The sequence below is a fragment of the Limulus polyphemus genome, unplaced genomic scaffold (genome assembly GCF_000517525.1).
Source record: "Limulus polyphemus unplaced genomic scaffold, Limulus_polyphemus-2.1.2 Scaffold3753, whole genome shotgun sequence".
Lineage (NCBI taxonomy): Eukaryota > Metazoa > Arthropoda > Merostomata > Xiphosura > Limulidae > Limulus > Limulus polyphemus.
This window is the reverse complement of record NW_013669363.1, coordinates 42,664-60,306: the sequence shown is the minus strand read 5'-3', so window position 1 is coordinate 60,306 and position 17,643 is coordinate 42,664. Positions and strand designations below refer to the sequence as shown.

The following is a 17,643-nucleotide window of genomic DNA, read 5'->3' as shown; positions in this document are numbered from 1 at the left end:
TTTAAACCATAACTACCTTAAGAAAACCAGTTACAAATAGGTCAGAAATCCTCTGATGCTGGTATAATTCCATTAGCTAACTTATTCAAGTACTGTTTTAACCATAACTCCTTAAGAAAACCAGTTACAAATAGACTCTACCAATAAGGTCAGAAATCCTCTGATGCTGATATAATTCCATTAGCTAACTTACCCAAGTACTGTTTTAACCATAACTCGTTAAGAAAACCAGTTACAAATAGACTCTACCAAATTAAGGTCAGAAATCCTCTGATGCTGGTATAATTCCATTAGCTAACTTACCCAAGTACTGTTTTAACCATAACTCCTTAAGAAAACCAGTTACAAATAGACTCTACCAAAAAGGTCAGAAATCCTCTGATGCTGGTATAATTCCATTAGCTAACTTACCCAAGTACTGTTTTAACCATAACTCCTTAAGAAAACCAGTTACAAACACACTCTACCAAAAAGGTCAGAAATCCTCTGATGCTGGTATAATTCCATTAGCTAACTTACCCAAGTACTGTTTTAACCATAACTCCTTAAGAAAACCAGTTACAAGATTTCCATGAATAAGTTCTAAACCGATCCAATAGTTTTTATATACACAAGAATGACTTTGATGTTTTGTACAATAGTGAATAATGAAAAGTGCAATGTTTACATAGTTAACAACAAAGAATTTAAACTATTAGTACTACAGTTTTTATAAAAATCACATAGATACTTATTCTAAGCATCCCCATCTATAAAATAAACTAAAATCAGATCCAAATGTTTAAGTGAAACCGATAATTATATATATATACTATTACGGTTTTACAAGTTATAAAGAATCAACATTAAAACTAATAATTATACTCTTACTGTTTAAACAGGTTGTTTAAGAATCAACATTAAAACTAATGTAGAAAAAGTAATATTATGCATTAAGTTCAGCAACAACAACAACTGATCAGTAAAGAAAGTTTTGAGTTGATTTGAACATATATGATGGCTACATGAATACTACATGTTATGATGTGAGCAATTATAACATTTTACATTAGAGAGATGTCATGATTATAAGTTTGGGTCACATTTGTAGTTCCATGATTATTTAAAGGGTTTAAATCATTTTAAATTTCTTTTGAAGCTCTACTGCTATATGTCATGGTTATAAGTTTGGGATCACACTTGTAGTTCCATGATTATTTAAAGGGTTCAAATCATTTTAAATTACTTTTGAAGCTCTACTGCTATATGTCATGGTTATAAGTTTGGGGTCACATTTGTAGTTCCATGATTATTTAAAGGGTTCAAATAATTTTAAATTACTTTTGAAGCTCTACTGCTATATGTCATGGTTATAAGTTTGGGTCACACTTGTAGTTCCACGATTATCTAAAGGGTTTAAATCATTTTAAATTACTTTTGAAGCTCTACTGCTATATGTCATGGTTATAAGTTTGGGTCACGCTTGTAGTTCCACGATTATTTAAAGGGTTTAAATCATTTTAAATTACTTTTGAAGCTCTACTGCTATATGTCATGGTTATAAGTTTGGGTAACACTTGTAGTTCCCCGATTATTTAAAGGATTTAAATCATTTTAAATTACTTTTGAAGCTCTACTGCTATAATTTAGTTTGTAAATGATAATAAATTGTGATTTTTTGGACATCATATAATTTTCATTTTCTCTTCCTAAATGTTCTGGTAGATTTACCAGAATAAGTTAACACAGATCATACACAACAATGTAAACAAAATAGCAAGAAATAATTATAGCTAAGAGAATTGAAACAATCTGATAAAACTTCAATTCTCACAGTCATATGTATTAGTTGTCATTTTGTCACACATATTGCTAACATACTGCTGTTTTTACGTAAGACTTGTGCATGCTATTTCTGTACATTCAAACTTATTCACAGGACAGTCTTGTAGTAATCTAATGATGGCTTTGGTAATGAATCCAAATGGTTGCCTTAATAAATACAGTTGGACATATTGATAATCTATTTATTGTCTGAATAATACTTAAATACATGGTATGTATACCATATTCTTACCAGAGAATCTCAGCTCATCCAAGAGGTATTTTGCACATTTTATTTGGAGTAAAAAAGTAAAGACTTGATTGTAGATTTGTAAAGAATTTGAAGACAGGAGTACATTTACAGGCCATGTTACCTTAAACAAAAGAAAAAAATACAAATTTAAATTTTCTTTTCTTTTTTGCATTTTTAGAAATTTCAAACCATTTACGTAGACTTATATCACTTATTATAAATAATGAAATATATGTGCTAAAAACCAGAACTGCGAGTCTTGAAAAAATAATTTAAAAAATCTCCATAATACATTTCAACATACAATAATTTTCCTTAGACAAAAATAAAAAATTCAACTAAAGAAAGAAAAGGAATTATGTAATATCCTTTTTTTTTATCTTCTATAAATATTTACTCAACTAAGAAAGTAGATGAGGCATAGAATACCCACCAAATTTATCATATTGTATAACATTGATGATAAAATAAATCTCATAAACAATTTTCATCGTCTAAATTTCTGCCATGAAATTTTTTCTTTTGAATATTCAGTAACTAATGTTACTACTATGTTCACTGAAAGAAAAACAAAAGATTCTAAAGTTCTACTGATATTTCTAGACAAAGTTACCCAGGTTTTCTTTACCATAACATTACAAATAATCAGTGTTCAGAACTTTGAGTCTACAGGCTGTTGTCCAGGAGGAATGAAGAGTCAAAGTTTCTTACGTGTTATTATGGACTTTGTTTAAATAACATCACAATAATTTCAGGAGTAAATCAATGTTGCAAAATTTCAATATAATATTTCTGTTTCTTCCTTGGATAAGTACCTTAATGGTGCATGTTATAAATTTTCAACTTGCAAATATCTCGTGTGTGTGTGTATACATATATATATATATATATATGGTATGGTTATGCTGTATTAAAGACAGGTATTCAAGTCTTGAATGGTATGGTAATCCTGTATTAAAGACAGTTATTCAAGTCTTGAATGGTATGGTTATCCTGTATTAAAGACAGTTATTCAAGTCTTGAATGGTATGGTTATGCTGTATTAAATACAGTTATTCATAACCATACCATTCAAGACTTGTAATCTGTTGAGTGACAGGTCACATAATTTTGAAACATTTCTCATTTTTGTAGTGAAAGGAACAGGTATTACTAAGTTATATATGGGAACCATTACAAAGTATAAATCAAGATGTTTTAACTCACCTTTTCTCTAAGCATCACAAATCTTATTAAATAATTAAAATTATACCAATTTTTTTATGTTTCTCTTACCCTGTCATTAAGGGTTTCCATAAAAAATGTAAAAAAAAGGTAAATAAGATTGATGATTATTTCATTTTTTGTTGTTGCTCTTGTTTTATGTTTACAATGCAGCAACACGTGTAGTCACTACAAGTTATTAAAGACTTTCTAGTCTGTGTATCATGTATTGCTGTTGTATCTGAAGAGGATAATGGACAGGAAACATATGTGAAGTTGCTATATTTTGTTCGAAGGTAGCATATTGTACGAATCTGAAATTTATAACAACATCCAGGTTTAATGGAAATTCCATGTGTGAAAGTCCCATTCTTATGATTTTATGCAGTATTAAGTGTTTTGGTTCCAAGGTTTTTAGTTTTTTATCTGAATCAATATTTACAATTAATTTTTTTTTCCAGTAAGTCACTATCATGTTGCAATGTGATAAATAACCTTGGAATGTATTTTCTAACTCATGAGTTAAAGTATGATTTCTCAAAATTTTTGTCGATTTTGAGTCTTTTGTGCTTAACTAATCTCTCACCCTAGTTATTCAAGGAACTGTGCCAGTCAGCAAGGGTATGACGTGTGCTCCCCATTAGAAAGGATTACTGTAGCATTATGCATTTTATGGATGGTTGCAGTGATCTTTTCTACTGGTAGGTCAAGAGATGCTCCAGGGATAAAACATTTCTTGTTTGATAGTAAGAGTGACCCCCTGTGACGTGGGTACTGTTTGTACCCTGAAGAGAACTGACATTATTGCCTTCCCTATATAATGTCATACTGGCCCAGTCTGTGACTAGATAAAAGCTGATTAATATAATATAGACTAATATATACTGAGGATAAGATAAGAGCTTAATATGATATTCACTCCAGTGAAGATGGTATAAGAAACACTGGCCCTTTAGAAGCTTCAGTGCTGTTTGGGTGTTGGAAATTCAGATTGCTTCATTAAGCTGAAACTTGTATCCAGTTTCTTTCTTTGCTTTGGACTCATTTAAGATTAAGAGAAATCAAATTTTGCTCTGCAATACATTATCTAGCAAATTTTCAGATATAATGTGGTTCACTTCCAAATACTCAAAGGTTAATGAGTGAGTCTGAAAATACCACAGCGATATAAACTTACCCTAGTTTTTAATGCTATGGAATTACTGCAATTCATCAACAATATTTTAAGGTTTCACATTTTCGTTGATATGATTCTTGTTTATTTATTAATGTTTGGATAAGTTCAACCACTTTAGTTAGCTGATAAAACAATGCATTCTAATCATTGTAAGTAAGAATGCAAGACTAGTATATGAACTTAACTATATTCATTACTGGGTTGATTTTTTAATTTTGACATTTATAGGTAGATAGTCAAAGGCTAATAGTAGTGGATATATATATATATATGAGGATTTAAAGAGCACTTTTACTTGAAGAAGGGCACTAGCCTGAAATGTTGTATATGAACTTTAATGGAATATTAGTTTTATAATTTTTACTATCTTTTTTTTTGGTGTCGTATTTCAGCAACTTAATCTAAACATATTATAAACATTGTTAATTTTAATAAAATAATAAGTTGAAATAGCATATGGGAAATAATTCAGTATTAATCAACTTGTCTTTAATCCTCTAATGCACATAAAAAAAAAGTTTTTTTTAATGTCTTACTTAAATAGGTCTATACTTTACAAATAAATATATTTGTAAAATATACTTTGAAAGTTATTAATGGGTAAGTAACCTAAAAGTAACACATTATTCAATTGAAGAAACAACAAAAATAATTCTATAATTTATTTAGAACGTTACCTAGAAGTAAAAGGATTCAACTACAGAACTGAAGGATTTGTATGTGTATCAAGTAACAAAGATTTGTTAGCTGTATTTCACAATGTGCAAAACAGCACTATCAACGATCAAGTACTACAAAACACAGGTGATTTCTTAATAATATTATGGGAAAAAATATCAATCATGAGCTAGTCAATATCAAGTGGATTTCATTCAGAAGGCTACTTTTCTAGTTAAATGCAAGACTGATAAACATTGTATTACAGCCTAAGAACATTTCTTAGGTACTCAATTTAATGTTTCAATGAATTTTTAAAACTTCTGATTTTTTTTGCAGTGATTGGATTTTTGTCCAAAATTGACTTCCGATCTATAAAAACATCAAAAAAGTGTTGAAAAGACACAACCAAGACTACAATTTCTACCTGATATTGGAGGACAATGTTTTCAAGGATGTTTAAAGACGAACCCTTTTGCGGTACATAGTCTGGGTTTATAGTTACATTTAACCTGAAAAAAAAAGGAGAAACACTTAGTCATATACATTAAACACGATCTTCCAACACTTAGCTACAGAGGCTCCTGGTGAACTGTTTCCATTTTAATGTTTAGATTTTATTGAATATTTACAGCATCATGTTCACTTCAAGTAATAAATGGCAAAAAATTCTAAAAAATGGTTTAGAACTTACACTTATAACAAAAAATGTCAAATAGATAATTCTGAAAAGGCAAACAGTTGCTATTTGCAACAGAATATGTTAAACAATTCAACAAAGTTTTCATTATCTTCTGTACAACAATGTTTCTGTCACGATAAGGAAGCATGTTTATAACTCCTTACATGATTCAAGTACAGAAAGCTGCCGCAGAGAATCATCCTCAGCATATAATTACAGCTTCTGTAACATTTGAAGGTTTTCATGAAGGTGTGTTAAAGTTACATATAAAATATGCAAACTTGTTTATTGTCAAATATCCCCCCCCAACTTTTTTAAAATGTTTTGTACATTCTGTTCTTAAGTGTTTGAAATTGAAAAATCAAGTAACTTAACAAATGACCAAAAAGACTGATGATGTATTATTTTAGAAAGTTCAGTACTTTTAGTGATTTTTGATAATATATTTACTATATATTTCTAATCTCTCACTTGAAATTAAAATATTGAGACTGTGGAGCTTTCCTGCTAATCTCTCAATTAAATACTAAGAGTGCTAGTTATAAAGTCTGAAATATTGTTCTACCTAGATAAAATTTACACTACACTTGAACTTACCCATTTACAAGAAAATACATCTTCAACAAGTTATATTTACCACCAGTGATTAAGCCTAACCAATGTAAGGTGACAGAATTCAAAACAGTTCCAGCTGAGCTAATGAAAGGCAATAGAATCCAAACTGTTTGATCTGAGCCAATGAATGGCAAAAAAGCTCAAAACTGTAATTCTAAGCTGGCCATGGTATGGGTTATGTTACTAGTGTGAGCATATTATTTAATGCTACATTCACTTCTAAAATATTTCCACGAATCAGTCAAAACGTTTAATGTAACTCTGCTATTGTCAGTCCCAACCCTGGTTGAGAAAAGAGGATGGTTGCTGTCAGGGCATGCAGGAGAAGAGTCAGATATTATACTGTAGAGCTAGGACATCCTCCATAGACACAGCCATCTGTGACAAAAGGTTACCAAGGGAATAGAAAGTCAAAGTGTATAAGACCACGATTAAACCGGTGCCCTTCTACAGAGCCGAAACTTGGACCCTGAAGAAGACAGAATAAGAATGCTGAGATGGCTGGTGGGAGTGTCACTGAACAAGAAAACTAAAGAAATGTCAGGAGTCTGTGGAATAGAGGAAAAGTCAAGAGAAGCAAGGCTGAAATGGTTTGGTCATGTGAAGAGAAGAACAAGCAATACGGAGAGAATTAGAGCTGCCAGTAGTTGACAAGCGAAGACAAGGAAGGCCAGTAAAGCACTGGAAAGATGGGATTAAAGATGTGAACAAAAATGTAATGGCAGAAGACCTGGCAACAAATAAAAAAATGATTGGAGGAGGGCAACTCGTGAAGGATGGACACCCATGCTAAAGGGAAAAGCCAAAATATTTGATGACTTTATATCATTAGCAAAGGAGATACTATTATTACAAAAACTCTTCAAGTGGTTCAACAAAACTAAGTTGATAAAGCACATTAAAACTAGGGAACAATGATATTAGAGAATGCATTTGAGGAAGAAGAATATTCTTTATAACCATTAGCTGTTAAAGAATAACAGTGTTCATTTGATATAGGTAGGTTTCAGTACAGGTCATTAAATGTCAGTTCTGGTGACCAGTGTTTGTTTGATACAGGTAAGTTTCAGTACAGGTCATTAAATGTCAGTTCTGGTGACCAGTGTTCATTTGATACAGGTAAGTTTCAGTACAGGTCATTAAATGTCAGTTCTGGTGACCAGTGTTCATTTGATACATGTAAGTTTCAGTACAGGTCATTAAATGTCAGTTCTGGTGACCAGTGTTCATTTGATACAGGTAAGTTTCAGTACAGGTCATTAAATGTCAGTTCTGGTGACCAGTGTTCATTTGATACATGTAAGTTTCAGTACAGGTCATTAAATGTCAGTGACTTTACTAGAGAGATGTTTACCTTACTTGCATGATATAAATTAGGAAAGCCAGACTGAAAAATCAAAATCTGAGTGGAAAATAAGAAAGATTCAATTCCGGCAGTCACTTTCTTGCCATGAACAGTTCTGAAATCTGCAGAGTAAAATGTAATTATATTTTGGATAATTTTAATGCACAGCCAGTTGACAACATATTCAGACTTAAGTCTTAACAACACCATGCTTGGTTAGAGTTCCACATCAGGATGCCACTTGTAATTGTGGTTGATGCTTGTTTTTGATATTTTCAACTTCAGTTTATGGATGTCGTTTAATTAGGAAATGGACCTCAAATCTGTTCTTTTAAGAGTTTTATTTTCTTTGTCCCCCAAATCGTTTTGTCCTGATATGCAAGACTTCCATATTAGGATGCAATTTCTTCTTCTAATTGCTGTGGTTATTTATTTCCATCTTCATGTTACTTTCAACTTTTTTTTTATTGCGAAATCTTTCTCTGATGGTTTTTTTGGATACACATTCTTGGTAAGATGGCTGTTGTTTTGACACTTTTATGATGTTTTCTGAGGTGTTAGGACAATCATTTGATCAATTTGTAACAGAATAATGAAAAAAATTGAGATCATCATCACAATTACTTTTCAACAATAAACTTCATCATTTCAAAATTCACTGAATCAACTTGATTATTTCAACATTTAATGTCATAAGGGAATTACAAGAAATTGACTCTTATGCTTTTCTGATGTTTTCCACATAATTCCATCAGCTTTATCAGGACAGTTTACTGAAAGCTGATTCAAATAAAAAAGTGCCTCTATTATTAATCATCTTGCTCAGGGAAAGTCAAGATGTCCATAACAAAGAACCAATTAGAGAGGCACTCATTGGAGTGTAGAATAATATTCCGTACTGTCCTGCCAAAAATGGTCTGTGTTCTTTGATAACAACAAACATATGGTCACGTTTTCATATGTTTTGAGGGTTGAATATGACCAACGCTGTGTAGCAGAGGTATGAGTATGTCCACAAAGTTTCATCAAAATCTGATTATTTTTGATTGAGTTATAGAGCAAAAATAGTGTGAAAAAATCATCTGATTATTTTTGATTGAGTTATAGAGCAAAAATAGTGTGAAAAAATCAGTCCCCATGTTAACAAATAGGGATTTTTTCTGGATTTTCGTGGCCTTGACATTTGACTCTCCAAAATCTAATCACTTCTAAATTGGGTCATAGTCCAAACTTATACCCACTTACAACCAAATCCATTCAGCCATTTTAAAGAACTCTTGCTGACAAACACACACACAGACAGGGGTGAAAACATAAGTCCCATCACTTTCGGTGGCAGAGGTAACAAATACACAAATGATCATTTAACCTTAAAAATTTATGCACTGAGAAATGCTTTTCAAAATGATGTTTAACAAGTGAGATGAACAAGAATAAAAAAAACATACAATCTTACACCATCACATATACTAAATAAATCGAAGTTTTCCATTAATAAAATTTTGAACAGTTATTATTGAAAGAAACAACAAACCAGTAAATGTTTTGACAAACATGACACATAACAAAGTTTTCTGTCAATGTGACAAGTGGTATGTCAGATATTAACATAAACAAGTTCAAGCATACAGAGATGATATCAGGCTAAGCACTAACAAATCAGCCATAAGATAGTTGTTACCAAAGGACACTGACTAGAAAAACGATAAAAACAGAACAAGTGATGATCATAAGAAGCAGAGCAAAGACTTTCAAAAGATTTCTTGGTTTAGTCATAAACATTCTCTGTGAAACTGATATATGATTTGTTACAGTCAAGAAAATACTCAGGTTGGGTCATGAAGTTGTTATCAAATACCTTAATAGCAAGTTAACGCATTAGTTCAACTGGTAGAACACTTGCCTAGTGTGTGTGAACAGTCCTGGGTTCAAATCCAACACGTGGGAGACCCAAGAAAAACTGGCACCCAACTAGTGTTCATTCCACAACCCTGAGATAAAGTCTGAGGACAGGCCTTATTTGTGAGAGGGGAAGAAGATGGTAGCATGGGTTATTAAAAAATGTTCTTACTAGCAATTATTAATGGGTTAAGATCTTAGCTCAGTTCATAGTGTGCTTGTTTGGGGTCATGAGTTCAACCCTGTTTACTAGCAGTGCAAAAACTAGATTACCACAATGGCAAATACAAGCACATTGAAATGTCTCACAACTATACATCACACCAGAGTAACAAAAGAAGGTTCATTATGGATTGCAAGAGTCTTGGAATCAATCCTTTGGACCAGTGTGTCATTGGGTGACAATGTTTTGAGTAATTTTGTGAAGGTGGATTAAAAAATTTGTCAAAAATGTTGTCACCCACCAATTCTCTCATTCAGAGGACTTAGTGTTACCAACAATGTTACAATATATAATCGACCTTGTCTCAATACAAAAACATAGCTCAAATCATTTGTCAAAGAATACCTATTAGAGTAACTTGGAAGTCTGAAGTTAACCAAAGCTCTATTTTTGAAATGAGAGACATATCAGTCACAATGGATGGAAACAAAAAGACGAGCATGCTCTTTGCACAAACAAAAAGACTTTGTGTTCATGATGTCTGTAACTCACTTTCTTGGAAAGCAAGAAAATGTACAAACTGTTTAGCCATCCTTAAGATAAAACTGTGTATAATGCAAGTTATTTCTAAAGGTCCCAGGAAAACCTTTAAATACAAAATGTAGGTTTATCATACCTATGAGACTCCCTGAGCTCCCGCCAGGATAATGCATCTTCAAGTGCAGCATTCAAAAAGAAAGGATCGAGGATGTTTTCTTCTTCTGACATCTAGAGAATAACATACATACTATCAGTTGCCATTATTGAAACACTTTTATACAAATTGTGCTCCAATTTCAAAGAAAAAGTTGTGAAGTTGAAAAAACAACATATTTATTTATGCTTCCAATATTATAAATAACAAACCAAAATAATGTCTTGCATTACTATTATTGATTTTTTATTTTCCAGATATCACTTACACAATTGTTCCATATTTAACTAATAAAATTATAAAACTGATTTTTACTTGAAAAAATCCTAATATCACCATAATATCAAGTACTCATCGAAAGATTGTGGTGATCGGATATCAATCGTTGTTTACAGACTGCTTAATTTCAAACAGGTGCTACTATTTAGAAAGCATGGGAACCATAAATGTATTTTATATAAAAAACAACAACAACGAACAGTTAATTTTCTTACCCGATCGAAAATTTCTGAACAGAAAGAAAACATCACATCCCCTGCAGCCATAAGGAAGAAATTCTAAATGAAGATGGTAGAATCAGTTAAAACTTCTTAATGTAAAAAAAATAAATGTACAGAAAATAAGTCTGGCATATACTGTTCTGAAGTTAGGTGCGATGAACAAAACTTATTTCTAAAACACTACAAGTAACATTTTGCTTGAAGAGTAATATTGATTCTATGAATTTCTTTTTTTCAGTCAAATGTATAGATGCACTGAAAATTTTAGTTGACTACTTTAAAGTATGATCAATAAGTTCTAAATCATTGTTTTGTTTTTTTGTTGTTAAGTGCAGACTTAAGCAAATGACCATCTGTGCTTGATGACCAGGTTATAAATCATAAATTTAATGCTCAGATTAATAGCGAAACCATGCATAAAAACTCAAAACCCTTTCTACATTTTCCCCCATTTCAGAAGCATTTTGTGATATTTTTACTCAATTATTGACAAAAAAAAAATGCCAGAAATTTTTAAACACAGGAAGAGCAAAAGTTTTTAATTAAAGCAAATCTTACGTAACTGTTTTATTTTATTCTCATATCACTTACCTTTATAGACTCAAGGTGGTAAGAAAGATGGTACTCTCTTTTAAGGACCTCGATGAGACACTGGCAGGTCTTAGTGCACTCTTCTTCCACCAGAGGCCTTAGTGCATCTTGTATTAAATGGGTTAATGGTAGAGTCACGCTCGAATGTACTGATATCTTGTGACTGAAAAAGTTTTCAACAGTTTTAAATATTGACATATTCTATCTTTTATTTTTTGTAGTTAAACGTTTTTTTTCTAACTGCTTAGTGTTTTATAAATACAAATTCATCTTAATTATGGTAGAAATTACATTAAAAAGAAAATACCATAAGATCATTGCTACAACATATACCAAGTATAAAGCCCATTCATTTAATTTTATGGAAGTGTTTAAGATTTCTCTTTTGAATCTCCACGGTTATCTATTTACGGCACACACAACATACTCATAGTAACACAAATGCACAATAGGATTCAAACCATTTTTGAATAAGTGATTTGTACTAGAAACTATTTAAAGTAGGGTATATAGCCTCTATTATTATTAACATCTGATTATAGAGCTAAAACTTAATCCAGTAATGAATTCAGCTAATTTAACATATTAATTTCACTGGACAGAAGCAATGTTATAAAACACAATTGTATAAAGATTAGAATGCATTGGTTCATCAGTTGGGTATCCTTGCTGTTAGTGGCTGTAATCCCAATGTTACACAGGAAGTATTCCTTGTACCAGAAACCGTGAAAAGGGCAAAAATAGTGAGTGGTGAGGATGCTCTGCTGAATTCGATTTAATGATTTTGTTGTGTCCACCAAAAAAAAGTTTATAAACTGCAAATTGGTGTTATAATTAACCAAAAAAACAAGTGACTTGATAAGTATATCAAGGCAAATCTTCCTTAAAATAATGTGATCTCATCTCAAGAGAGCTGAACAATTAATTCAACATAATCAATTATGACCACCAATTAATCGAAATTATGATTAAATTGATTAATATCACGAAAATAATCAACTAATCAAAATTAATGTTTCCAATTATAACTTTTTTTTTACTATTTCCAACTATCCAAGTAACTGAAATATTATCACTGTAATTTCTCATAATTATCTCTGATTAGTTCAGACTGTTTTGTGTAACAACTCATCAAAAATAATCAACTAGTTGAACTTAGTGCTTCTAGTTTCTCCAACTATCCAAGTCTCATGAAAAAAAAAACAGACTAGTTGAAAGTAATCAATTAAGGTGTTTGATGATTAATCAATTAGTAAATTTCACTAATTGCCAAGCTCTAAATCCAAATGTTAACCTACTTAATGACTAGCCTTTTTAAAACATATTGAACTTTTATATCTTTACGCTTAACATTAATAGCAATACCCATGACCAAGCAAGCAAACGTACATTCTTGAATAGCATCTTTTGAGGCTGAGAGTCTACAATAATTTATTTTATATTCAGTTTCTTTTATACTGAAGCTCAGTAGTTTGAAAGCTAGTAAAATTTCATAAAAACGTTAGTTCTTTCATTATTGAAAATTGTGGTTTTGTTTGTTTGTGAAACACAAAACTACACAGTGGGTTGTCTGTGTTACACCCTCCACCACAGGAATCAAAATCAATTTTTAGCATTATAAGCCCCCAGATTTCCTACTGAGCTACCAGGTGGAAGAAATTATAGTGAAATACTGAACATACCTACAAACATACTTTACAAACTTAAATGAAGTGATTTTGTTAAGTTTTCACAAAACAAGTCTAAAAGGAGAAAAAAAAAGTGTTAAGGATAAGATATAGATCACTTAATTAAAACAAATGATCTATAATACTGCTTAATTTTCTAAATTACATTTCATTTTCATAGTTGTAATAACTACCAGTGAAATGTACTATTGTCTTTGTTTTTCACAATTCTCTAATTATAGAGTTTCACCAAGTACCAATGGTTTCAAGTATTAATTATATAATTTTTTCTAATTTTTACAAGTTGGGCAGTATTTTAGATTTTCCTTTAGTTACTGCCTTGGTGCCACATTTTATAAATCGTTAGTTATTATCTTTTGGGAAAAACATATATATATTAAAAGGAAAACTAATTTTCTCATAGCCTTCAAAGCCAACAAAAGAAATGCCGTGTAATAGATTATACACTGATTAGTTATATTTATGTTGTTAAAGCTACTGAAATGTATGTCTTGCATTTTCAAGTTCTATTTTCAATTCCATTTAAACCTAAAAACATTTCAACTGGATAATTAAAAAGTTTTGATTAGCATTTTCACATAAAAGTTAACTGCTAACTTAACTGAAGTTCTTTACAGTTTTATCGGCATTTTTCTAGATTTGAAGGATAAAATTTGCCAAATGTCAACCATTATTTGAAACAGTTTTGTTGTGCTGTAATATTAAGTTGTAAGGGCTAACCAGGAATGCTTATTCTAGATCAAATGTTCTCAATAATAACGTTTTTAAATTATTATGAAGTAGTTATAATATGGCCAATCAGAAGTGTGTTCAAAGAAATTATACATAACAGTTAATAACATATATTTCCCTACAAAGGTGCCAATAATCATCCCTCAGTTATACAAGAGCATTTTACTTGTTCTTCCAATAACATTAATCTCAGGCCTTGTTCACAAGTTGAGGCCTAAGGTAAATGTTATTGGAACAAGTACACTGTTTTTATTGTTATAAAAATGTAGCCATTTGTTGATGAAAGTTTGTAAAAGAACTTCAAACGTAATATTATTTAGCTATAATTACTTTTCCCAGTTTAAATATTAGAAACATTTGTAATATACATAGAAATCGTGAAGGAGGGAGGAAGAGGTCTAGATTGCACCTGACCCTTCTAGGTCGCGAACAACATGACCAAACACCGACCCAGACAGATGGAGATGCTCTGCTAAAAATTGGTCAGTAATGTGAAATTGAAATGCTTTCTATCATCAGAACAAAGAATGGTGTCAATATTAAATCAAATACTATGCTGATATTAACTTTATTTTTGTGGTGAGGTAAGTTTTAAAACTTTAATATATTCTGTGTGTATATCTTCTCGGTAAATCATATAAAATTTTTCCCGTTGTTAACCTTTTACATACGAACCTATAATACGTATACATCCTGATTACCAAGCATACAGTATTATTATTCTGAGCTATGAAATTTCATGGAGTACAATTATTTTTAATTTATATAATTTAAAACAATTAATTTTATCCAAAGAATAAATAACTTTTTTACAATGATCACAAATTAATTTTCTTAAGCTTTCAGAGCTTTCTTTTATACAACCTGTAATTTATGGTATCACAACTTTATTATAGACTTCAAAGTACGTTCTAGTGCAGATAAGTTATCAAAATAAATCGATGCTACTATGGCATGCGGTCTACAAAGATATTTACACTAGAGCGCGCGGTCTACCAGATATTATCATCATCACCGTTTTAATGATTCACTAAAACATAATTTCTTGCTAAATAATTTATATCTATCCACGTTTTTGTTCAGCAAATAATAATAATTTAATAAGTTGTGTGTTCTAAAAGAGTACCTTAAATCTAGGTTATAATTGTGCTAGTTTTGTTCATTGGAATTTATTTTATTCTGATTATATTTGCCCCAAAAACATTATGTAATGGTATTTTGTACTTTATTAGTTTAAAATTATTTATGATAAATGGTGCCAATTGCAAATAAACAAAAGATAAAATGGCAACGATGATAGTTTCTGTGTAGACCACATGCTATAGTGTAAATCTCTTTGTAGACTGCATGTTATAGTGTAAATATCATTGTAGACCACATGTTATAGTGTAAATATCTTTCTGAACCACATGCTATAGTGTAAATATCTTTGTAGACTGCATGTTATAGTGTAAATATCATTGTAGACCACATGTTATAGTGTAAATATCTTTCTGGACCACTTGCTATAGTGTAAATATCTTTCTGAACCACATGCTATAGTGTAAATATCTTTCTGAACCACATGCTATAGTGTAAATATCTTTCTAGACCACATGCTATAGTGTAAATATCTTTCTGAACCACATGCTATAGTGTAAATATCTTTCTGAACCACATGCTATAGTGTAAATATCTTTCTAGACCACATGCTATAGTGTAAATATCTTTCTAGACCACCTGCTATAGTGTAAATATCTTTCTAGACCACATGCTATAGTGTAAATATCTTTCTAGACCACATGCTATAGTGTAAATATCTTTCTACACCACATGCTATAGTGTAAATATCTTTCTAGACCACATGCTATAGTGTAAATATCTTTCTAGACCACATGCTATAATGTAAACATCTTTCTGTACCACATGCTATAGTGTAAATATCTCTCTCGACCACATGCTATAGGGTAAATATCTTTCTGGACCACATGCTATAGTAGCACCAATAAATCTTCCAGAACCTAACTACAATCTCCCATTGTTATCTCTTGAATAATGTACATTTGTTAATTCTCCTGGACTGATTAGAAGTAAATTGAGTAGAAGCTTACCACCACTCATTTTGCTTAGTTTCTGATTCCAGATTTGTTGGACAAGGCTTGAGAAGGCACTGAAAGTTGGTCCAAAGAAAAGGATTTTCTACACCTGTCCAGGTCAACCAGTAGTTAAATCTAGAAGTCAAAGAATCAATTTCATCAACATTTTTGTTTGTTTCTTCAGCTTTGTACCGACTCTTCAACTCTTCTGATGACGTCTCAATGTTAGCAACTTGGTTATTACTGGTTCTTTGCACTTGACAATTCGCATATTCCAAACACTTAATGAGGTTAGTTAGAAACCTGGAATACAGTGAACCTGTAATGTTCAAGAATAATCAGGAAAAACAGGAATACATGGTCAAAAACAACTGTTTCTAGTTTTATAGACTGCACTGAATGATTAATAAATTCATTATAGCTGTTTATTTCCAATAATCTTAGGTTCACTAAGTGTGAAACATTAAAAATTAGGGAAAACAAAAACCATTGTTATAACAAAATTTAACTGATATATGTATATATACTTATTTTAAGAAAATAAATACTAGTAAAAAATTTTAAATTTGTGAGAGAGTTTTGAAAAAACAACAACAACGTGGGGAAAAAAAAAGAGGCTCTAATATGCTAAAATCAGACTGCAATGTGACACGGGAGAATAACAGTGTGCAACTAGAGAAATGATACAGTGAGGATCAGGATAGTCAAGTTACCAATTGCTTTGAAACATATAGGTGAAATTGAAACTATCATAAGTATATAATAAATGGGCAAACAAAAATCAGCTAATAATAAAACAAAAAGTTTTCACTAAGTCTTTACATACTTAAACTGGAATAATGAAATGTTTATACAGTAATGGATTCTGCTAATTAGCTGAAACTGTGAATAGGGATAAAAATATGAAGTTTGTTGATTCATAAAAAGCCCAAATAAAAATTAATTCTGAACAAAAAATTAGCTTTAACATCTATGATATTTTTTTTAAGTATACTGATTATAGTTTTATAAACTAAAAAAAAAGTTACATGAATTTAAGAATTAAATTGAAGAACTTTCCAGTTAAATTAAAATAAACTGTAAATTATCTTATTCCCACATGAATTAATTATAATAATTCTGATGTTACAAAAAACTTACACAATTATAAAAACTTGAATTAAAATTTCTTTTTCAGATAAAAGTTTAGCAGAATATTCCGAGTAGCATTTTAACATAAGTAAACAAACACCGACAAAAATATCCAGACTGACCTTTGGACTTGAATATTTCACATTTGTAACCAGTTCTCTGTAGCAACTCCATTGATTTACTGGCAGTAACAACATCAGCCAAAAAAGGAGACAGAAACAAGGATTTTTTCAAGGAATTTGGAATATCTCTAACTGAAAGGGCTTTCTCCCAAAATGCTTCATCATCTGTACTCACCATGCTACTCCTAGTGAAATGAGGGGGGGGGGGGGGGTTACAAAATTAGATATTTAAAAATAGTATTAAAGTAGAAGATAAGTACTAGACCAATAAAATTTTTTACATACAAGTTGTTCTAAAGTGCTATGGTCATTT

The 17,643-nt window shown here is 30.9% G+C and overlaps 1 protein-coding gene across 1 annotated transcript in view; it reads right to left on the bottom strand.

Moving 5' to 3' along the window:
• LOC111088431 (gamma-tubulin complex component 5-like) overlaps positions 1 to 17,643 on the bottom strand; it is a 45,215-nt gene that overhangs the window by 7,225 nt on the left and 20,347 nt on the right. The window contains exons 12-18 of the mRNA XM_022398539.1: positions 17,331 to 17,515; positions 16,093 to 16,396; positions 11,583 to 11,745; positions 10,986 to 11,048; positions 10,474 to 10,565; positions 5,521 to 5,605; positions 2,057 to 2,177 (exon numbers count right to left, since the gene is read on the bottom strand). Coding sequence (XP_022254247.1) covers positions 2,057 to 2,177; positions 5,521 to 5,605; positions 10,474 to 10,565; positions 10,986 to 11,048; positions 11,583 to 11,745; positions 16,093 to 16,396; positions 17,331 to 17,515 — 1,013 coding nt within the window. The remainder of the gene's footprint in view (positions 1 to 2,056; positions 2,178 to 5,520; positions 5,606 to 10,473; positions 10,566 to 10,985; positions 11,049 to 11,582; positions 11,746 to 16,092; positions 16,397 to 17,330; positions 17,516 to 17,643) is intronic.